Source organism: Lates calcarifer, linkage group LG18 (assembly GCF_001640805.2).
Source record: "Lates calcarifer isolate ASB-BC8 linkage group LG18, TLL_Latcal_v3, whole genome shotgun sequence".
In the NCBI taxonomy this organism is placed as follows: Eukaryota; Metazoa; Chordata; class Actinopteri; family Centropomidae; genus Lates; species Lates calcarifer.
The window spans coordinates 4382039-4406161 of NC_066850.1; the positions used below are offsets into that span (position 1 = coordinate 4382039).

General features: G+C 44.3%; 1 protein-coding gene across 18 annotated transcripts in view; it reads right to left on the reverse strand.

The window, feature by feature from the left end:
- Nucleotides 1-24123, reverse strand: part of sox5 (SRY-box transcription factor 5) — a 213121-nt gene that overhangs the window by 3952 nt on the left and 185046 nt on the right. For 13 of the 18 annotated variants that reach the window (XM_051077570.1, XM_018700507.2, XM_018700506.2 and 10 more), the window contains 7 exons: nucleotides 22541-22626; nucleotides 14663-14827; nucleotides 8956-9151; nucleotides 5137-5312; nucleotides 2026-2128; nucleotides 1376-1549; nucleotides 145-361 (listed from right to left, as the gene is read on the reverse strand). In XM_051077570.1, the coding sequence (XP_050933527.1) occupies nucleotides 145-361; nucleotides 1376-1549; nucleotides 2026-2128; nucleotides 5137-5312; nucleotides 8956-9151; nucleotides 14663-14827; nucleotides 22541-22626 (1117 nt within the window). The remainder of the gene's footprint in view (nucleotides 1-144; nucleotides 362-1375; nucleotides 1550-2025; nucleotides 2129-5136; nucleotides 5313-8955; nucleotides 9152-14662; nucleotides 14828-22540; nucleotides 22627-24123) is intronic. The other 5 variants (XM_051077575.1, XM_018700503.2, XM_018700505.2 and 2 more) reach the window with 4 other exon arrangements.

The following is a 24123-nucleotide window of genomic DNA, read 5'->3' on the forward strand; positions in this document are numbered from 1 at the left end:
CAATTAAACTTCAGAATTTAACCTGAAACATCTAAATAAGCTATTTCACCTTGTACAAAATTCAAACAAATCAGAATATAATTATAAAATAAGATGCTTGCTTCCATTATTTCTAAGCAGCACACATGAAAAAATGCCTCTTACCCCACGCTGAAATATTGTCTCATTTCCTGTCTGCGGGACCTCATGATGGCCTTGTACTCGCCGATGCGCAGCTTCTTTCCATCCACCAGGCAGGTGCGTTTTGGCCGCGGCTTGTACTTGTAGTCCGGGTATTTTTCCAGGTGCTGCTTGCTGAGGCGAGCCTGCTCTTCGTAGTACGGCTGTTTCTCCAGGTTGGTCATGGCTTTCCAGCGCGAGCCTGGGCAGTGAAGGGAACACGACGTTAATAATGATAATAATAACGATCCCTGTTATGTACTGAGTCTTCACAGAAGGGTAGAACAGGAGATAAAATCGGCATGGTAATTAAAGAAAAGCTGTAAACATAAAAATAAACCATTAAAGAGAGTTCTGATCAAAATCAGTTTGATGAAGGGGTTTAAATTGAGCATGAATGTCTGCTTGGATATCAATTACATTGTGTCTGAGGCACAAATGTCTGTGTGGCGTGCGTGACCCTGCATCACATGTGCATACTGTAGCTCGTTTGGCAGCGTTTTACACAGATAATGGTGTGAGTTTCACCCAGAAAGAGAACGCAGAGCGAAGAAAAACGAGGTTAATGAGGAGAGCAGCGAGGACGACAGGTACTCATCTCAACTAATGAGAACTTCACTTAACCTGCTGTCGTCTCTCTGAGCTCAGCTTCTGCTCACAGATTAGTCCACTACATGTGTGTGTTTATGTGTGAGTGTGTGTTGGTGTAATCTTGAGCATGTCTTCCCCTGTGTTTTTCATATCTGGTCTGAATTTGCACTTGACTACTGTATGTTTAATGGGTAAAAGCTGTCAGCACTTAGCTGTTCTCTCTCTATGTCTTTCTCTGTTCTGTGATCTGTTAGCAATCGAGAGAGAGAGAGAGAGAGAGAGGAGAGAGAGAGAGGAGGCTTATTAAAACCAGATTTCCCTGTGTTATAAAACGCTTAGGAGCTCTTTAAAATGTCAGGGCCGGTCCCGGCGGTCTGGGGGAAATGTCAGGCGGCCTCGCGCTGCTTGTTTAATGCATAATGAATTATATCATCATTTGTCGGAGCCGTGCTCTCCCCAGCCGTTCATTAACAGCCGCTTACATGATGCCACTGCCTGTAAGGAAATCACTGCGAGTGTGTATTTGTGTGTGTGTGTGTTTGAGAAAGTGGGAAATACAACCCACACGACACACAGTGTCTTGGAGTAGTGGGTATGGTGATGAGGGTGGGGTAAAGGTTTTTACCGAGGATCTTGCTGATGTTGGAGTTGTGCATGTCGGGGAAGGCCTGGAGAATCTTTCTCCTCTCGTCCTTAGCCCAGACCATGAAGGCGTTCATTGGCCGTTTGATGTGCGGCTCACTGCTGCCGCGACCCCGAGACTCCCGGAATATCCTGGAGTCTGACACACTGGGGGAGCCTGAGGGAGGATGGGTGGGGGGCGGGGACAGGAAGTGGAGTAAGGAGAGGTAGACAAAAGTCAAGTAAACTAAAAATACAGACAGAAATCAGGTGGTTTTCAGGAATCTTTTATTACATTCTGTCAAGAGAAAACCAATTATATGTAATTTTTTTTAGATAAACTGAAAAAGGAAGAAGTCCCTAATGTGTTGAGAAAATTCTGTTGCTTTTTAAGCTTAATAAACTACATAAAAAGCTGTTCAATTATATGAAAAACGCATTGTCACAACGCTGAAAGCCTGCCTTTCTTTCTTAGCTCAGGCAAAGGTTTAGAGATACATGTTTTCACAGGAAAACATAGTGTGTTAGTGGAGAAATATCAAAACTAAGCTCTAAAACGTAAGAGAAATCACATTTTCCAATCCTTCTATGAAGCAATTTTAAAAAATCACACTCTTTTAGTCATGACCATGCATGAGTGTGTGTCTTCCCTACCATCAGAGTCTCCGCTCATGGTGAAGTCCAGCATGGCGTGGCTGAACTTGTCCTCCGCCTGCTGCTTCAGTTGTTGACTCAGACTCTCCAAGGCAGCCTTGTCCTGCACGACACAAACAGTTCACAGTTCGCAGTCGGTTAGTGAGTGAGTCAGTGACTGTGTGAATGTATGAATTAATGAAGGAAACTAGTGACGCCAAACTTTCAACTCATTTCCTTTTACGGCTAAACATATAAATTCCTGTGTCTGATTTTAAAATAGATTTACCAACTCTTTATCTCTCATATTGTTTATGTCAAAGTTGCAGTAAAAAAAAAAAACAAAAAAAACCAGCTGTCAACATCAAATTGTTCGAGTGCCGTACGCTGCATGCTCGAGCACACATCTGCATGTATGTTTGCATGTGCAAGAATGTTGATTACATTTTGTCCTATTTAGATGTTTACTGTTTTTTGTGTATATTGTATATTATATGTGTGTGTGTGTGTGTGTGTGTGTTTGTGCAGCGACTCCTGGCAGCCACCTGCGAGAGTGGAGTGCCGCGGCTTGCCTCTCTCTTGCAGAGGCCCCTGAGGGTCGACGCATTAGAGAGAGAGAGAACGAGGGAGTGCAGCGCGGACGAGAGTGAGGCCACGCCGTGCAGCCCCCTGGGTATTTATTACAACCAATAAAAGGCTGATTTACTGAGCATTTACATGCTTAATGCAAGCAGCCGGCACACTCTGCACTGGAACCTGGCTTTCGACGAACACACACACACACGCACCGCAGCGCACCAGCGCCAGCATTTTACAGTTTAATTATACGATTAGGAGCGGTACCCAAAACACTGTCGTCTTCTAAAACAACCTTCCAAAAAGTGTCCCTCTCCATTTACATGTGACCCTGGTGAGCTGGGTGACTGGATGGAGGGAGGGCAGAATGATAATGAAATGCATTTTCTCTGTTTTTAGTCCAACAGAGTTTAATTGTTAGAGATAAATCCCCCCCCCCCCCCACCAGATTGGAATAAATATGGCTTAAAAAGGCAGGAGGGGAGAATAAAAGCCAGAAACATGCTACAGTAAATGCTCTTTTTTTTGTTTTTTTGCAAGCCATTTAAAAAGTGCTTTATTTTGAATTTATTATGTTTTAATAAACGAACAATAATCTGCTATTTGGGTTGGAATTATTCAGTCATTTTGTATGTAAATAAGAAATATTTTCCCCATTTGACACAAATGATCAACCTCATTCAAACCTTGTTCCAGGCAAAAAGAAGCAGAAAATGTGTCTCACACTTTTAGATTTTAAGATTAAATGTGCTGTTACAAGGGGGTTTTTTGCAGCGAGGCGAGAGACAGAGATGAATAGGGAGACAGAGTGGATGACAGTCTTAGTCTGACATTAAGCCCTGGTACAGTACACGAGAAAAGTGGATTGAATGGCTGACACTGGAGCCAAGACACAAAGTAAGCGACAAAACTAATCCTCCCGAGTGTGTCAGAGATGACACCATCGCCATCCGAATGCCGAGAGCTTGCTTGCTTCGGCTTCACACTCGCGGCAGCACAAAGCCAAAGGGCCGAGGAGGGAGAGGAATCGACGAGAGAGAGCGCGACTTTGTGTTCGGAGGCTGAGGAAGAGTCGGAAAAAAAAACCAACCTAAAAATCCAGGATGTTAAATAAAAAAAAGACTCCATGTTTTAAGCTTGTCAAGTGTTTAACACCTCTTTAAAAAATACAAAACATATATTTATGTTCTTAATTTAACATTAAAATGGGTAAAATTCCTACTGTATAAAACATTATAAATGCTGTATAACAGGAAAACCTTCCTTCGTCTCCTAATTTCACTCAATTCTTATATGATAACATACAGCAATTTAATAAGAAATGACAAAATGAGTGTAATAAAATTATATCTAGTACTTTATGATCCCCTGCAGTGGAGTTAAACGGCTAAACACCTCCATTTAATGCACTGAATGTGTGGAGCAAAGTGTAAAATATGCTCCTGAAAAACAGTAAAATTCTCTTCCCCGCAGAATTTATCAAACTCCCCAACTTCCTCTAGAGTAAATCTAATTGGCCATTAGACCCGAGCCTTTATACTGTATCTACAGTTTATTACTGCCTATACGGTGTCTAAATGTGGACAATAAACCTGGGCTGAAAACAGAGTGTGGGTTTGACTGTTTGAAACTGAGTTTAAAAAAAAGGAAGAAAAAGAAAGAGACAGATAGAGCTGTTGAATGTCAGTGGTGCAGATGCTTCAAGCACACTGTTGCTCTGTGTGTGTGTGTTGTGTGTGAGCGTGCACCAGCTGACTCCCAATGTGTTTAACAAATAACCACAATTTAGCCACGCTGCTGAGGAGCCGGCACCGTCACTTCACATTACCGTCTCCTCGACGCTCGGCTCTGCCACACACACACGCACGCACGCACATAGCCCTGCAGTGCGCCTTACAGACACACTCATTACCTCTGAGACGCCTCTGGTTTTACCTTATCTGGCCGTGTTTAGCTTCAACACATTTCAGTGAGCACAATGTACACTGATTTACCTCCTACATAGTGCAGTGGGGATGGCATATGGCAAGACAAATTATTACACACTGACAATGAGACGGTACAGCTTGTGATGACTTTGGAGACATTTCTTTCTTCTTTTTTTTTTTTGCATTTTGGAAGAATTTAAGAATTTAGACCTTTGGAATCGTTTGCGTTTCTGAGATAAAATACAACAATCTGTATTTGTTTGTCAGGGGATGCTTGGGTTTTTGTGATCAATGTGTGGGACTCATTTATCATAAACATCCTAATTTCATAATTAGTATTTTACCACAAGCAGCATTTTAAAACCTCTGAGAAAGACTGTCTGTTTCATCTCTGCATGAATTATCATCCCAAAGGTCAAAACAAGTGTAAATGAAGATTTTAAAATGAAGAACAGATCATTTGAATGATTTTGTATCATATCATGTCATTAAAAAGTGTCAGGTGACCTTCTGAACTTCTGTTATTATAAACTAAAGTTGAGGATATAATGAAAATTGTGCCTGGTGTGCTTTAAGTTCGATGTCCGGTGATGTCCGGTGTGTAGGTGTGTGATTTAAAGCGGCTCACCTTGTCCGTGCGTCCGTTGTTGAGGCTGAGGCTGCTGACGGCGGCCACCTTGGCGTCCAGGACCTGCTGCTCCCTCTTCAGCTGCTCCTTCATCTGCCGGGCCTCGGCGAAGGCCTTGGTCACCGCCTCGTGGTCGTTCAGGTAGGCTGTCGAGGACAGCGACGACAACAAGTCTGCTGAGACACAGGCAAAACAGATGGAGACACGGAGAGAGGGCGGGCAATTAATTTGGTTTTGCATGTTGATTGTTGTTAAGAAAAATAAAATGAGAGAATAATAAAGGGAAATTTGTAATAGCATCTTGCTTTTACAGTCGAGTGTGTGAGTGTGTGTTTATGTTTGGGAAGCTGGCAGGAGGTTTTCATCCAGAATAAATCTTCCCCTGAACCATGAGGTAAAGACATTAACATGCACTTGATGAGGGGAGTTTTGCCGGGGAATCTGTGTGTGTGTGTGTGTGTGTGTGTGTGTGTGTTTTACTCAGACTCTTGCACGCACACACACTGACCACTTTAGCTCGTCAAGCAGGGCATGTGAGTCAGATTGTGCCCACGGCTAGCCTTGCTACGTCCTGCCCACTGCCTCCCCACCTGCCCTCAGCTGTCAACACACACACACACACACAAAAAACAATAAACACTCTGACTCTATCAAGACCTCAAACCCTAGACTCTCCTTTAAATCACATTAGAACACCTTCACAACACTTTCACAACACTTTCCTCTGTTCACACACACCTCTGCCTCTTTTCATGTGAACCCTCACAGTTCTGCTGTGAAGAGATGTGGCCAGATGACTCTTATTATGGCTGAAGTCCTGCTAATTTCCCCAGTTGAAAACATCTGCCCTGCCGCCTAGCTAAGATCACATCTCCCCGCTCCTCCTCAACACCTATTATTTGTATTATTTCCACAGCTTAGCCACTGATGAGGCATCTGAGGCATCTGCTCTGACTGTGTGTGTGTCTGTGTGTCTGTGTGTGGCTGTGTGTGCACCGCTATCGCCTCTCTCTATCAGCCGGGTTAGCTCTTAACAAAGAGCCGCGGCTGGCTTATGGGGCCTTTATCTGCGCTAATCCGTGCTGCTAATGCCATCTCAGGCCAGATTACCAGCTTCAGATTGGTAATGACAGAGCCGTGAACTCTTTCAGAAGTCATAACCGGAAAATCTGGATGTGAGCAGGGCCGAAAAGGGGTGGAGGGGGTAGGAGAGGACAGAGGAGGGAGAAGGGAGAGAGGGCGATGGAATCGGGTGGCAGTCAATTTTAATCTGGAGTCAAAAGAGAGGGAGGGGGACAGATAGATATTCTTGTGCACATGAATGTGTGTGTGGGTCTCACTCAGACTGACAGCGATGCCAACCATCCAGACAAGTGAATGTGACCCAGATAGAAGGGGGGGGGGTGTCTCTCGTCTCTCTCTCTCTCTCTCTCTCTCTCTTTCTTTCTCACTCCACACACACAAGTTTAGTCTCCGAGCGCCAAATCTCTCCAGACAGGCGCAATACACTTTTGACCACAAAAACACTCAGGGAGATCAGAGGGAGCTGCAGCATTTTGTGACACGGAGGGGGCAAAGACAAATGTGTGATCGTGGTAGAAGTTACAGGCGCCGACAGCCCTTCAGTTTGGTTTGAGATGAGCAGATGGATGGATGGATGGAAGTTGGAGAAAGAGGAACATGCCTCTGGGTCGGTAGGTGTCAGAAAGGAAAGAGAGGTACACTGTGGAGAAGTTAGCAGAGGCAAACAAACTGAAACGATCTCCTAACTCTCCTCTTTATGCTAAATGAACTCAGTTAAATCATGAATCCTTTATGACACCAATCTGATATGCTGCAGGTTTGCACTTATTCATGAGCTTTCATTTTAATTGAAGCCTATAAAATGCATCCAGACATACATCTTTATGACATCAACTCATATAACACAAGTGATATAAAGCGGATGCAGTGAAAGTGAAATGAGCATAGGCTCTTTTAATGTCTAAATGACTTTGTTAACAAGTCGTGTATGAATATAGTTATTTAGCAATATGCAGAATTCAATTTCATATAGTCGGTAGTGGAAGAAGTACTGAGATCCTTTAGTTACAGGTGGGTAAAAGTACAAATACAACAACTGAAAGGTATTATGCAGTGTTATATCATTATTAAATAGTATTACTTTTATGTTTTAGTTGGTTGAGGTGGTTTTATCTGGTCATTTATTTTGTGTGTAAAAGCTGTAATTAACAAGTAACTAAAACTATCAGATAAATGAAATGAAATAAAAATACAATATTTGTCTGTGAAATATGGAGGAGTAGAAGTACAAAGTAGCAAGTACAGGACTTCCTCCTGAATTCCTGCAGTTTTTTTTTTCTTCTCTGGGAGACAAAAACTCAGCGATCCTGTGTCCTAGTGAAGAAAACACCTGCATGAAATCTGCCCTAAAAGCAGATTTTAGCTCTGTGTACACTGTCACCTTTTCAATTTGCACTACATTCATTGTATGTGTGTTTATCCGTCTGCTCTTCAGTTAAATAACCTGAACACACACACTCCCATATCAACACGACCGCCTCTAGTCTCTTTTCCAATTTGTCTGCAACCTTCTACTCCCCTCTGAACTCCTAACAGGAATCCTTAATACTGCCATGACCTGTAATAACGAGTGTTTCTGGTGACTTGGGTGAACTCAGTGGCAACAGATGGGACCATGAGTTTCCTACGACACAACTGAGATCCTTGATACAAAACACACACACAAATAATTCAGCGGGGGATCACACACAAACTTTAAACACTGTAATCCATTTTTCTGAACAAAAAACATCTGGGACCGCAAATCCACTAATCTGATATTAAATCCGCCGATTTGTTGAAAAACAGTGAGATTAGCCAAGAAGTCAGAAAAAAATGACTAACTGCCTATTGCATAGGAGGAGGAGGTGGGATTGTGATTGTGTGTGTGTGTGTGAGTGTGAGCCTTTGTGTGTGTTTGAGTGTGTGTGCTGTCATTGTGTCATTAATGCTGGGTGTTTACGCTGTCCTGGCTCATGTAAGAGGCTTGTCTAATCTCATTGGTGATACCTCCTGTCTGTCATGCGCTCCTCTCTTTATTATTCCCCCGCTTCATCGCTCAGGAAAAAAAAATAAAAAATTGCTAATCCCTCATCTCTCTCTCTCTCTCTCTCCTTCCCCTCACTCCTGTGTCTCTCTGTCTCTTTCAGTCACTAATAAACACATAACAATGAAGCAGCCTCGAGGCGAATAGCGACATGGAAGAAAAACACAAACACACTAATTATAGCCTGTTACATATGTGTAATATTTGAACTATCAGTGTTGCGTGAAAAATGGATTAAGAGTACAAAATAGTGATTCATTTATGTCATATTTTATGTATGTGTGCATATGGCCGAGTATGATTACGATGCTGGCGCTAACAACAATAGCAGCACTACGAGGAAAACACTATTCTTGTCATCGGCACTACCAGCACAGCTATTACTGTTTCCCTTAAAGACACACATGGTAATTATGGGAAATGATTTGTGGACTGAAGTGTCGTCGCACTTATACTGCATGTAAACAATATGTATGGCTTCATATGCTTTGTTTGGACATTTTGTTGTGTACAGAACGAGTGTGTGCGCATTTAAATAATAATTTATCACAATTCAAATCTTATTTTCACAGAGAGACGACAAAGAAACAACAACTTGCTTTTCAACTTTGAGAAGATGTAGGTGACATCAGCAATTAACTTTGTGAATACAGTGTTGGCAAAAGTACAAAAAAGAAGTGAGTGTGTGATGGCTATTTCAGTCCACTTACCTATTGAGCTAACTCTGGTCGGTGGTCCTCCGATGCTGGAGGGGGCGACGCTGTGCTTCATGGAGCCGGCAGGGCCCAGCTTGGTGGCGGCAGCAGCAGCAGGGACCTGTGGGGAAGTTGGGGGGGAGTTGGGTGACTTGCTCTCGGATGCCTTAGGCTTGGCCGACAGGTTCAGTGGCTGTGCACCCTCACTGTCCTGCAAAAACCAAAACAGCACAGTTTCGCCTGCTGTGACCACCGTAGGGAATTTGGAGGCAGGAGGCAGGGTGGGAACCCTCGCCATCCCTCACTGAGATCACCCGCAATCGAGGCTTTGACACGTGCTAATTCAACGGGAACCCATGCACAGCAATCTGAGGCAAGCCTGGCGGGACAGGTGACAAGGTGCATGCCACAGCCCGTCTCCAAACAGTTTGTCATAAGCGAAACTATTAATATTCATACAGTTTTGGTGCAAACCACTTGACATTCACATGCAAAATGGCTGACTTCCTATAATAGCAAAGTCACCCTTCACACAGGGCACAGACGACACGATTCATGCGCATGCACGTGCACACTCCACAGGCAGGCTCTGGTAAACATGTATCACTTTGTGTAATGCTGCTCCACAACATGCTTCAACCAAGGCCAGCGGCAAGAGCAACAATCAGACACGAGAGAAGGAGAAACACCTTAAAATCGTTATTAAAACAACAGTGAACTCTGTGTCTTTCATGAAAGAACAACACCTCCCACAGACAGACCGTCTTTACAGCCGTGAGAGACTAAAGACACGATGATGTCTCTGTGTATCAAACAGTGAGCAGAACAGAGGACGCAGGAGACACGTATTAAGCTGTCAAAAAGGCCTTTGCACTCAAACATCTGTATCATTAAATTCACCCATTCATCTAAATCAATGGCTGTCGGCAGAGGGTGCAGGCGGCAGACAGCGGCCCCCTAAATGAATCGGCATGTGGACCACCCCACCGAGCCCGGGGGCTGTTATCACGTTAATTGTCATGGCAACATCACCCCCGCCGATGACCTAATCCAATCAGGGGGGGAGCCTAGGAGGGTCACATGACAGGAAGGAAGGAATTAGATCGCCGAGGGGCCAGATGCACACAGACCACTCTGTGTAATTAAAACTCCACAATTAAAAGGCAGACACAACATGGGGCAGGAGACGGCTTAATGTGCCCGCCACTAAAGTCGCACAACAATGTGTATGTGCTGTGGAAATACTGTTTGTTTATCTTTTTAGCAACATATTAATTCGATTTAAGTATATTTTTTACAGTGGGAACTTTTAGAATTACAGGTGTGGTTCTATTGTAGTTAAATTTAGAACAAAACAGAGCTGTTATTTTTCCTAATTTTCTGATCATTAGTCTAATTGCTGCTTAGAGGGAGAAGAATCCAGCATACAGTGGGATCCAAAAAGAGAGCAAGTACTCTGTGTGTGTGTGTGTGTGTGTGTGTGTGTGTGTGTGTGGTATCTCCACTCATTAAGGCCGACTTTCCCTGATTCCCACTCCTTGAGTCGTACTAAGCCTTATGAGCCCCTCACAACTCAATTAAGCCCTTCCAATTAAGCCCCTACATGTGTACGTGCCTGTGAGTGTGTGTGTGATTGCAAGTTTGTGTGTGTGCGATGAGGCCCTAACCGGATTGTCCTTCATTAGGGGGGGGGGGGTCTTTCTAAATAGACGGAGGACCCCCAAAGATGCCTTCAGTGAGACAATGGGCCGGAGAAGAAGAGGAGAGAAAGGAGAAGAAGAAAAACTGAGCGGGATCTTCTCAATCCTGACCCATATTATGGTGGGCTTTGGCTGGGAACGCGTTTGAATATTTATTACAAATAGATAATGCCTCCGCCTCTTGTACAGTGGATGGGGGAGTTTCCTCTCTGCGCCAAGCCAAATCCTATGGTGGGAAGGTGGCCAACCTGCATTATGCCAGTGTGGAGGAATTAGTTTAGACAGTGGAGCTGAGAGGCTTGGACCGACTTGTTTGTGTGCATGTGTCATTGTTCAACAAGCTCTAAATCTCATGACTCTGTGTGTGTGTGTGTGTGTGTGTGTGTGTGTGTGTGTGTGTGTGTGTGTGTGAGAGAGGCCTCTAAAGCCTCTGAAAGGCTTGGAATCTTGAATTAATACAATTGCTTTTGTGTCTCTCTTGGCTGATGAAACAGTCTCCAGCTTTGAGGCCGAAAACATGCAGAGTGACAGCAAAGAGCCAGAGGGACAGAGAGAGAGAGAGAGAGAGAGAGAGAGAGAGAGAGAGAGAGAGAGAGAGAGAGAGAGAGAGAGAGAGAGAGAGAGAGAGAGAGAGAGAGAGAGGGAGGAAGCAGGAGGGGAGAGATTGTGTGTGTGTGTGTGTGTGGGCTGTATCGCTTCTGTGGATGCAGACATGTGAAAGCAACATCAGGGTACTGCATCTTATCACAGGAGCTGACGGTTCAATTAACAGGACAAGTGTGTGTGCCACTATCATTTATCCTGGTCAGGCCTGTGTGTACGTGTGTTTGTGTAGGTGTGTGTGCTATGACGTCCATATCAAGACCTTTACGTGTGCCTCTCCTCCTGCATCCCTCTGTCTTCCTCCTCTCCCTCCAGCTGTAAGTGACTGTTTGGATATTAATTATATTGTAATCTCTAATTCTGTTAGACAGCAGACGACACAGAGGAGGCAGATATGACACAGTTTCTTACAGTATGTGGCAACAATTCAAACTCTAACTCCTCAAGTAAATGTGCCTCAAATATTCACCTAATTTATATTTGGAGAAAACAGTCATGTCAGTCCTTGACAACCTGATAAATCCTCCCCTGCCCAACTTGGAGTACGCCTGCTGTCTTGACACTGTCTTTATTAATATTCCAATGAATTAGATTTAAAAAGAAATATTCAGCTTCCAAACTGACTTGATATCAATCCAGGAATTCTTTAAAAGTTCATAGTTTAAGGGTTAGACCAGGCCATCAAGGGTCATAAATAGATGACATTTTTGCAGCAGACAGAAAGCCACAATCCTCCTCCCAAAAACCTTTTTAAGCGAGTGTATGAGTGTGACTGTATGTGCACACACAGTCAGTAACAGTGCTATTTGGCAGCATTTGTTGGCAATTGAGGTTTTGGTCTCCATTACAGCTGAATGCTAATTTACAATTTGAATGTGTGTGTCATGGAGGCCTGAAAAAACCCTGCAGGGGCTCATTTGAACTTCTTTGTATACTTTTTAGTATAATGATACATTAGATAATCATATGTTTTGGATGAAAAAATGCTAATGCAAAGTAACTAGTAGTCCCATAAAATGGAAATACTCAAGAAACAGAACCAGGAAGTAAGTTGGCATTTTAGCTTTTAGCTACTTCAGTTGGTCACAGTTAATTTTCTGGAATAATCCAAAACCTAATGAAAAAATCTCATTGGCTTTGTGTGGTGGGAACCAGGGGGATTCTAACTTTACGTCATCCCTGCACCACTTTATATAAAAGTATTAGAGTAAATATGTTTAGTTACTTTCCACCACTGCGTGTGTGTGATGCATGTCAGCAAACTGCCTGCATATGGTGCATCATTTGAGCTGCACTATTGTATGTGTCTGTATGCATGCCTGCCTACATCTACAAATCCACTGTTGCGTATAAGAAAGCTGCATGTATGCTGCAGTGATTTGTGCATGGCTGTGTGTCTGTGTGTGTGAGGAGAGGGGGCTGCATGGTTTCTAGTTGGTATCTTGTTGTACACCTGTGTGTGCGTGTGTGTGTGTGCGCCCATGCATTTGTGCACGTGTGTGTGTGTCCATGTCTCACCCGAGGGTAAAGCACTTAAGCGGTGTGTGCCTGAGTCCAAACAGCTGTGAGCAGAGGCAGGCAGCGGCTCTCTAAATGACTAGAGACCTGAGATAGAGCCCACAGGGGGAGCACACCTCTGAAATATACATGTCACTCACCCAGAGAGAGACAGAGAGAGAGAGCTTGAGAGAGAATGAGTGAGAGTGCTGCAATAGTCAGACTGAATGAAAGAGACTGACAGAGACAGAGAAAAAAGAAAAAGAAAGAAACATTACTTATCTAATGTTCCTCTCTCTGGGCACACAGACACACAGTGTTTCTGCATGGGGGAGTAACACCAAAAAGGCTCTGTGGTCAATCGGCCATTTTGGCTCCACGGGGCCAGTCGGGGTCCGTGTGGGTCCACTCCCCAGTCTGCCACTCCCGCTGGACTGGGGAGGCCATTACGGCTTCCCACTTCCCCTCCACCACAGGCCGCAGCACTTGCCTGTCAGCTCCAACTCCATATATATGGTAATAAGACGTGTGTCAGTGGGGTGGGATGTAATGTGTGTGTGTGTGTGTGTGTGTGTGTGTGTGTGTGTGTGTGTGTGTGTGTGTGTGATGGAGGTGTAGGGAGGGGTTGATGGACAGGAAAGCAGGGGTGCAAGCTCTGGGGTCAACCACAAGCTTTAATCTGGGCCAGGACCTAGTGTGAATTCAAGAACAATGTGGAAAGAAAGGAGTGATGAAGGAGGATGACTAAGTTACATGTAACTACGGAAAAGATGTGGAGGTGGAAATATGGAAGGAGAGGAAGAGAAGAGGAGAAGAAAAGCAAGGGAAAGAAAGAAAAATGGAAAAGTTTGGTTTATGTGATGAAATGTGGAGTTAGCACAAATCTACATTCAGACTGTCAAACTCTGTGGGATTTTGATAGTGTTGTTCCAGACTATCCTGATCCCATGTGTGTGTCAGTGTGTGTGTGTTGATTTGTGACTGACCACTACACTTGTGGGGGGTCCCAGAGCAGACAGAGCACGGGGGTTATATATAAGTGTGTGTGGGTGAGGGGAGGGGTTCAGGGTCCAAACAGCCGGCCAGATATTCATAGAATTCCACTTGAATGGACACAAGGCTTCCCTTCGCCCCTATTGGGCAGCCAGCCGAGAAAACAGCACAAACACCTGTAAGTCCTGAAAATCCGCTGCGAATAGATACCACCTGGAGTTCTGTGATAAAGTCGGAATGGTGTTTGATTTTGCGGAGGTGCACTGCGAGTTTTCGGGCTGAGGGTCCAAGTTTTACCAGAGGCGTGCATTAGTATGAGGAGCTGACCGTTGCTCAGGACGCTTGTTTGATTGGAAAAAAGAAGATTTGGGATGCAATGCAAGTTTCAAACTGGACACACATTTTCAGATCATGCACTGCAGTGACAGACAATCTCATCTTGACATTCAGTCTCTCTGTCTGTGTTATAACACTAGAACGGCCAGAGTGTATACAGATAGTTAAACATAACGGAGTCCAAAAAAATGTGCTTTCTTAAAAAGATGAAAGAATTTGCCGGCAGAGAACTTTTTTGTAAGAAATTTGTATCTTTATCTTCAAATAAAAACAGTAAGTCACTGAAGTTGAGAAAAATTCAACTTAATATTGGAAAATACTTTTAAAAAGTTGATTTGCACTGAGAATAGGTGGAATTATCTTTTCTCCATTGGCAGGATTAAAGCTGTATTTATAAAAAATACTTAAGTACAGACAAAAATAACCTGATAAGAAGAAGATCTGAAGCCACATTAAAAATTTAGGAATGAATATGTTCAGCCTTTATGTCTATTTATGTTCCTTCCAAGACTGGACTTTTTAAAGAAAACTGACAAGTGTCCACTGGCAGTTCTGGTGTTAAACACATAAACATGCACACATTTTTCTTTTACCTTGGTCTTGTTTGGCAGCGGGGAACAGCGGCCCTTGTCACTCTGTGAGTGTGTGTTGGTGGGTGGCGAGTGTGTGCCCAGGTTGGCTTGGGGTGGCAGGCTGCCTCCGTGCTGCTTGGCCCCCGGGGAAACCTGCATGGCCGCCAGCTGAGCTGCATACAACTGCTGCAAGGTCAGAGAGACAGGTAGAGAGACAGGGAGGGAAGCCAGAGAGAGACAGACAGGGTTGGAGTGGGGGGAGGTAAGAAAGGGAGAAGAGACCGGAGGAGGAAGAAAAAAAAAGAAGAAAGGGACAACATGAATAAATGAATACTTGAGAGCGAACAAACAAAAAAGAAGACGCCGGCTAAAAAGCTGTGGAAGAAGAGGCCATTAGTGGCCCAGCCTCTGTTTGTGTGACAGAGAGAGATAGAGAGGGACATCTCCACTGTCCTCCCCCCTCCCTCACCCCATGGGAGAAGCGCTAACAGCCTCTCTGACAGGCCCAGAGATGGCCATGTCCCCTCCAGGTGCATCGTGGGAGAAAGGGAAAACATTCCGGCTATCGAGGTCACGCCGGAGAGCCCGGTTCTTGCTCAAGGTGAAAAAAAGTGATGATGGAGAGGGAAAAGAGAGAGAGACAGAGGGAGGGAGGAAGAGAGAGAGAGGGGGGGGAGGGAGGGAGAGAGGGAGGAAAATTTGTGAAGCTACATGCCAGATGGGACATGCCAGAAGTGTCTTGTGCCCCTGCGATGTTTTTAGTGTGCCGACAATAAGATGCACAAACACACAGAAACGCTATAAAATAGTCTAAAACAGAGATAAATTGATTCAATAACTGCTGAGGGAAACAAAAAAACCAGGTTTCTTCCCAATTCTTATTTATGTATTTAATTAATTTCCAATTAAATAAAAGCATTATGGCGTGAGCTGCTATGGTGTGAACATACTCGGGGAATATTTATGCAATACCATTGTATCACACAAACAGTCTCTGGCCAGTATTTCCACAGTAACAGACACAACATAATATTCACAACTTGGAAGGAGCTTCAATATTCATAAACGCTTCTTTCTGTCTCTATCTTCCTCCTCAAAAATCATCCTGCGAAGCTCAATTACTTTCATGTCGGCTAATACAAATCTCCAAGACGCTGTTTTGCTTTTCGCAGAATTGTTATTCTCCTCCTCTGAAGAGCAACAGAACGGTTGTTTTTGCAAGAAGTAACTGATGTGTTGTTTTTTTTTTTTGAATAGTTATAATTGTTATTATTTATTTCTGGTGGAAGATTTTTCTGGAAGAGGACCATTCTTTTTTTTTTTTTTTTTTTTTGAGTTTAACTTCCGTCCTTCTGTTGGCGCTTGGCTGCCGGCCACCAGCGTCAAACAAAGGCTGGTTTATGCAAATGGACAAGGAAGAGATGCTGTCACTGCTATTTCTCTCTCTCTCTGTCTTTTTGTACCTCTCTCTATCTCCCTTGACAGCCACATTAGCGTCTGCTCTCCTCTGCTATCTTAAATAAAGACATTTATCTCTTTTTATACAAACAAGTGAAAAAAAAGACATTCAAACTGGCAGTGCACACACTCACACAAAGAAGTACTTTTTGGAAGAAACTCAGATTTGAATGTGAAATACTCTCTGCCTGACTGTCACTCACATGTGGCAGCAACAATATTCACTGTGCAACAATGCAGCAGCGTTGTAAGAGCAACATGTTTTCTATTACAGACACTTTTATTGAATTCCCAAACTTTCAATTCTACTCTTAAATGACAAACCTGCCATTCCAAAAAGATGAACTCCACTCTGAAATGAGGCAACTTCATCCCTGACAAATAGTTTGAGACTGGCTGCTTTGGAGTTAACAAATTTTGAATTGTGAAACTGAGGTGATGGACAGTAATGGAGAAATCATGTGTTTGAGTGACTTTTGGGCACATTCTTTTCTCCTTATTTGATTTCTTTCAGCTTTGTTTCACCTTAGCATTTTGTCATGAACTCTTAAATCCTTCTCAACAGATTTTAAAAACTATGGAAGAGAGAATTCCTCTTCCGTGAATCAGATAGTCCTGGTTTTTGGAAAGTTAACCTGTGCCCAGAGTGTCAGCATCTGCCACTGCTGCAGACACCACGGGGAAGGATGATAATTGAGGTAAATGCAGGAGACTGGGTGTGCCACCACCGCTGCTGCTGCTGCTGAAATCAGCAGGAGATCGGTCATGCTCCGGCGAGCTATGTGGACACGGTGGCGGTGGAGGACTGGCTCGCTGAGATCAGATCAGCCTCCGCTCGCCCGTCTCTCTTCAATTAGCTGCACTGTGGCTCCTGGAAGAGAGGGTGATGGAGGAGGGAGGGGGGGTGCAGCCGAGCATGAACACCCCTCATTCCCCCACTCCCTTCCCTACCAGCCAAGCCCCCTGGCGAGTGGACCACAGGCGGTGCGTGTGCATGAGTGTGTGAGGTGTGTGTGTGTGTGTGTCCTGCCATATTCGGACCAGTGGTTCAAAGGCCTCTTTATTTGCGGAGTGAATTGAGTTCCATTACAAGGCCAGCTCCCGTCACTCAAAGCCTGCTCAATGGGCCGGTGAGCAGTGACACACACACACACATACACACACACATAGACGTTACAGAGGGCAGAGGCACCAAGGAGCGCGCCCAGAGCGTCGCCACAACGACATGCATGTCAACAAACAGGAAGTGACAGCGCAAAGCCCCCTGGGGTGACCGGAGGAGCGAACACACACACAGGCACAGGCACCCACACACACACACACACACACACACACACTAACAGAAACACAATGGGGGTGGGGGCGGGGGTGGGCAATCGTAGTTGCAGGATGAAACGAAGGAATTTGAAATGTCACTCACTAGCCAGGCATACTGCTGAGCTGTGTGTGTGTGTGTGTGTGTGTGTGTGTGTGTGTGTGCGTGTGCGTGTGTCCCTTTGAACTGTTAAGACCTGCTCCTCACTCCGTCTGTCCCTAATCCCCTAATGTGAGACCAGCGCTGAGACATCTGCATGTGTTTTTGTGTTTGTGTGCGCATGTGAGTGTGTCTAGCGGTCAGTGCATGTCACATGACCCTCCCTCCTCTACCCAATTGTGTGTTTGTATGAGTGTGTGTGTGTGTAATCATGTCCAGCCTGAGTTCTATTGACGAGAGGTGAAAAGGTGACATGTGACTGCTGGTGTTTTCTGAGTGAAAACATGGATGGCGTGTGTGCGCTCAGATACACACACTAAGCTGCTATTTCTTCTGCCATCTTAGTCGGTGGGAATCTGTATGTGTGTGTGTATGTGTGTGTGTCTTGGTCAATAATCTGCAGCTTTAGTCAGATTACCAGCTTGCCTGGTCTTTGTTGTTGGAGTTAGCGGCGCTTCAGAGCAGTTTGAGCTCTATTGTTTACACGGACAACGAGGACTATTGTATGGATCTTAATGGATTCTCCTCTGTCTTTCTGTCTGTCTGACTTCCTGTCTGTCTGACCGCATTTTTTTCAGCTGCAGCATGTTTTGGATATGGAAAGAAAAAAAAGAAAGAAGAAAGCAGGTGTTGAGTCACAAACACTTCCCTGCTTTTACATCTCATCCAATTTGAAGTAAAGAGTAAATAAACTAAAAAACAACCCACACACAAAGATGAATACAGTGGTCAACTTTGAAAACATGATTCCAATGCCTTTCTTATACCTTTATGGTGCAGCCTCAAGGACAAACACAACAAAAAATCTTGGGAATTTTCCTTAACAACAAGCAGCACAACTATTTAGGTTATTTTCTGTTTGTGCTTGCATTTGATTTTTGCAAAGAGCGTTTATAAAAGAGCCAAAAGGTAGCTTTCATTGTGTCTTTGCTGAATTACCTAGAGTCAATTATATGTAGCAGATGGAGACAAAGCACAAAAAGTGAATGCCTCAATAAGTAAGTAGACTTTTACATCAATAATATATATAATGGATTATTATAGAGTAATACATTGTAAAACCCCTCTCCAGTGCTCATTATGTGTTCAGAGGTGGTAAAGCAGAACTTTCTTAACTACAACCACCTATCTCTGCTGCTTACTGATTTCATATTGATCTCACACCGCTATCACCAAATGGCATTTCCTTGTAACTCCAAGACTGAAGAGGAGGAGGAGGAGGAGGAAGAGGAGAAGATACTAACAATGAAGCAATTCTCACACCTGAGGAAAACGCTTTGCTGAGCTCTTTCCTTCATCCAGATAAGGTTTTGTGGAGAAACAAGTCGCTGGATTGATTTCTCGTCTACCTCCCCTCCTCTCCTCTCTCACTACCCCCCACCCCCATCCCTGCCTGTCTGTCTGTCCATCCCTCCGGTGTACAGTGCGGTAATCCAGGACAATATGTTCCAACATCTGCCTCTCCATATGATGCCTGACCTGTGCCATTGACCCTCTTTATACCACGTCACACACACACATTTTCTCCCCCTCCTCTCACACATCCACACTTCTCTCCTCCACTTACCTCTAACCCCCCCCAATCGCTCTTTCTCTCTGTTTATCCTTTTAACTGATCATCCTTCTAAATACCTCTCTGGTACCTCTGCCTTTTCATCTATATTGCCGATCTTGTGCTCTCTCTCTCTCTCTCTCTCTCTCTCTCTCTCTCTCTTTCCCTGTCTTTGCCTAGATAAGTGCATTTTTTCTTTTCATTTTTCAGTGCTCTGTCTGTCCTTCTCAGTCCATTTGTGCGATGTGGATGATATCAATGATATCAAGGGTCAATAGGGAGCCAGATTAACATGCTCTAATGCACAATGTCACACTCATCCCCCAGATTAAGATGCTAAATGCCAACCTTGTACACTGCAAAGCCTCCATTGCCTTGAAAAACCTTCTGTGGAGGATTGTATGTTAAGCTCCCATTGACTGTAAGAGCTACTCTGTTGATTTCTATGGAGGATGTTTCAAACATAGAAAGAGCTTTAAATCATTGAGAGATTAATACATTTTTCTAAGAACTGCACTTAGCTCAAAGCCATGCTGTTGAGAGTTTTTTCTCTCAGTCGTCTTTCTTTCTATGTATACAGTTTAAAAGCAGTGTTAACAGGACAAAAATCATGACTGAGGACACTGTCAAATAAATGTGATATATATTTGTTTTATCGGCTTTATGGATTTTTTTCGGTCAGATTGAGAAGTTACAGAATTGTTCATACTTCCATTATAAATATACTGACTTGAAACTACAAATATGTCTGTTTTTGTAGTCCCTCATTATGTCATCAAGGTAATTTGTTTCAGGCTAATGGTGCACTCCAGTCAGAGTTCCTAGTTCCAAGTTGGAAATTTCAACTGGAATGCTGAAGTCAGATTTCCAACAGATCTGAGATCAAATATATATAATACACTATATCAGGTTAACAAAAGACACCTGTGAGTTGTGCAGTTGAGTTGAGTTGAGTTTTTGGGACTGTATACATGAGACTTAAAAGTTGTGATATCTCTGCATCTGCTGCTGTCAGAGTCTTTCAAGTCCCCCCACTTCAGTACATGTACAATATTAAATCACTATAGTTATGTATGAGTCAGACTTTAAAAGGGAAGTAAACAGTTTACATTATTCCTCTGTGGACTGAAATAATTAGACTTGGTCTCATCTCGGCCTTAAACACCTTTACAAAACCCACAGGATACAAGAATCAAGAATATATTGATTAAATTACAAATATGCCTGTTTTATGCAGCTGTATGACATGACTGTGTGTGTGTGTATCTGTCAGCATATTTCCATACACTCTTCTATGAGACTTTATTGTGCACTGTATCTGAAAATCTGTCCTTTTCCATCTCTATTTGTGTGTGTGTGTCTCAGCTAAGTGGGTTCACTCTTGTCCTCCCTGCCAAACCACTGTGTTGCCGTGGAGACCCGAGGCGCCCGAACGGACTGTCGTGTCTCGTCTCGGCAGACAGAAACACCTCCTTATCAAATGGAGGGGGCCGCGCGGAGACGATCCCAAAGGAAATCCATCCACATTGAGACATCTGTACTCGTGTTAGCCCGGGCAAATCCGTTTCTTTCTGACAAAGCCTTAATCTCAAAGTGTGACTGTGGGTTTGTGTGTGTGTGGATGGATGGATGTGTGTTTTTCTCTGGGCGGATTGAATGAAAGAAATCTGCTAGTGAGATGTGTTTTTTTTGTACTTGTTGTTTCCTCTCGCCCCTCCCTGCTGGTTTAAAAATCCAATTGCAAGGTGGACAAAGCCGTTCAACTGGAGATTTTGAGTGAGTCTGAACACAGCTGAACATATGGACAGCTAGATTGGAGCAGTATTAACAGCACAGAGGACATTATTCTCAGTCTAAACACACTCACACACACACACATGAGTAATAATGAAAACAGTGATGACAGCAGGGTCCGTTCTCCATGATAGAGTTACACAGCTATTCTACTCTCCCTGTAGTGTCTAGCATTTGGGGGCAGCGCATTTGCCTGACAGGTGCAAATGTATTACACGCCCATCATCATATTCCCATCATTCCCTGTGTATGAACAGTAAGAGAAAAAGATGTACAGGAAAATATGTGCATCAGTGCAGCTGCTTCTCTCAGATGTTAATGTGTGTGGTATATTTTATGATATGCGTGTCAAAGAGACGGGGAGGGTAGGGGTGCATGCTTTTGCGGAGGTTAATGCGTTTCAGGCAGGCAACTGAGAGGACGCCCGCGCAGGCTCTTAACCCCTGGGAGAGAAGGGGGGCCCCCAAAGCCCACGTAGATCTGAGTGGAAGTATGTGAGGTCCAGTTGTGTGTGTTTGTCTGCATGTGGGGGTCAGAAGGAGAGAGAGTGGGGGGGGGGGTGAGGATTACCAACCGACAGGCCACTTATCCTAAATCTGCAGACAGGAAAAGGAGCTAAGTCAGACTCATCTTTCCTTAAATTGGGATAACAGATGTTGACTCTTTTACTGTTTTACCTCTATCTTTCCTGCTTTCCTGCTGATTTACGGCAGCAGAGCACACAGCAGACCACTTTATCAAACTTATGCGTGCATGTACAAACAGCATGGTTTGACCCTTTAAATCTAATGGCTCCAAACTGCCATATACCTTCCGCTCAAATTCCTTTATCTATCAGTTAAAACACACCACAAACCATCCCGTTGCTTGTGCCTGAAAAAGTAGAACCCTGTCCTTTGTTTTTCTTTTGTGGTCTGTTGCAGTGATGTGGCTGCAAATCCTGGTCCATAATGAAACAATTTAGGGACAAGTGGTGGCCACTTTATTTTAAGCACACAGTAGGATTTTATATTGATGGATGTGTTTTAAATGTTTTTTGTTTTTTCACACCTTTAGTGTATATTTCCAAAACTTATTTTGTAGAGACATGAAAAGCGTTTGGTCAACATGATCACAGTTATCAGTCAGATCACACTCTATTGATGCTGTTAAAACAGATTGAGATCTCCTCAGCATCACCCACAGATTAGCTCTGACACTCGATCTGAAAACATCTCTGTCTTCCTGCTCCCGCCTCGACAGCAACACAACTACCTCAGCCCCCATTTACTCCCTGTTGCAGGACAGAGCCAAAGGCGAGCGTTACACTTGTCAGTTCTGTGTGATTTTGAGCTCTGATCATGAAGATCATGTTTTTATGAGATTTCACTTCACTGTCCACACAGCTGTGCATCCACCCTCTGGCGGTGTTTGTGGTCTTGTGTGGCTCAGTGGGCAGTAGTGTGTGGTGTGAACAGTGTCAGGGTTACGGGGGATTTATTCCCAACAAGACCACCCAAGTGAAATGGAAAACAGCATTTGTTCTACTATAATTATCAGTTTGTGATATTTAAAGGCTTGTTGTAATTTACTGTTTGTGCACTTGCCTACAGGAGGTCATGTGTGGATGCTGTGTTCATACCTGGAGCTGTAGGGGTCCCAGGCCTGGTGTGGCAGCAGCAGCAGCAGCCATTGTTGTGGGGATGAGCTGGAGAGGGTAGGGGTCACCTGAGGAAAACCAGACAAGAATTTTCTATTAGCATTTTCAGTCCATTTTACTGTTATAAAGTCAAAAACAGTGATTGGTTTTAGTGCATTTTTACACATCAGTGCTCTTTTCTCCCCTTTTCTTATCTCCGTCTTTTTCCTGTTACATCCTCTTCTTCTCTCAACCCTTCCTCATCCTTGCCTTGCCTTAACCCTCATCCTCTTGTTTTTGTCCTCCTTCTCATCCCACCTTCATCCCCCACCCCCACCCCCACCCCCGTCCTCCCACCACTGCCACCACCTGAGTCCCTCTCTCTGCAGCTGTTAAAGCCGTCCTTTGTGTGCGCTGCCGGTAGGGCCTTAATGAAAAGCCTGATTGTGTGTCCTCCTCCTTAATACCCCCTGACAAAGAGCAGTGAGGTGAGGGGATTCTGATAAAGCCGGCCCCAGTGCCGTAATTAAGAGCCGCCACTGCCGATTGCTGCTCTCTCCTTTCTCTCTCTTTCTCTTTTTTTTCCTCCTCTCTCAACTGTCTCTTCTCCTGCTTTGTTGGGAGAGCTCTGCTTTCAGTCTCTCTCCTACTTCCCTCTCTCCTCTTGTCTTTCTTGTTGTCATCTTTCTCTCCTCACAAGTTACTCTCCACCTCTACCTCCCACCACCCCCCTCCATCTCCGTCAGGAATGATAAATCAAGAGATAGATGGACGGACAGGGGCAGGGGGGGTGGAGATGACAGAAGTGCAGGGAGAATGAGACAGACAGAGCAGGTGAGAAAAGGACGAGCACGGATTATTAGTGACCAGGTGCAGATAGGCCGTGCTGTAATTACTCAGAGAGAGAGGGAGAAAAGGAGGGAGAGGAAGGTCAGAGATGAGGGGGAGGAGGAGATGGACGGTAAGGGAGGGTGAGGGGGGAGAGGAGAGGAGGAATACTGTACTTAATAATGGTCTTACTGAATAAAAAGTGCCTGCTGACAGCTCTGATTTACATATGGACATGCCCACCAACCAAAATACAGTACACTGAGGAGGTCAGGCTTTTCTACTGGCATCACACTGAGGAAACTTCAGTCTTCTTCATGGAAAAAACTTGGGAATGTTCACAGGGCTTGACCTTGCATTTCTGACCGGGACTTCCAGTGCAGCGGTCAGCCTCTTGGCTCTACCAGGACCTTTTATTATGCATGTGTGTGCCCATGTAAATGTGTGTGCGCACTTAGCATAAGCCAGACTTTCCTTCCGACATACTTTCCCATATTTCTTGGTTCTTAAAAAAATGAAGCCGAGACATTCTTTTCTCTGGTGGAGGAGGGAGGGCAGGAGGGATTAAAGAATTATTTCAGGACTGTGTATTCTAGGAGATGGGTCTTCGCTCTGTGCTCCCTGGACAAACATGTGCTGGGTGGATATTTATGCTCCTCCTGGGGGTCGCTGTAACAAAATGGAGAAGGACGGAGGAAAGCAAACATGTTGCTCTTGGCTTGGGGACGGCGACCTCAACAGATGAGGCCGAAATTTCT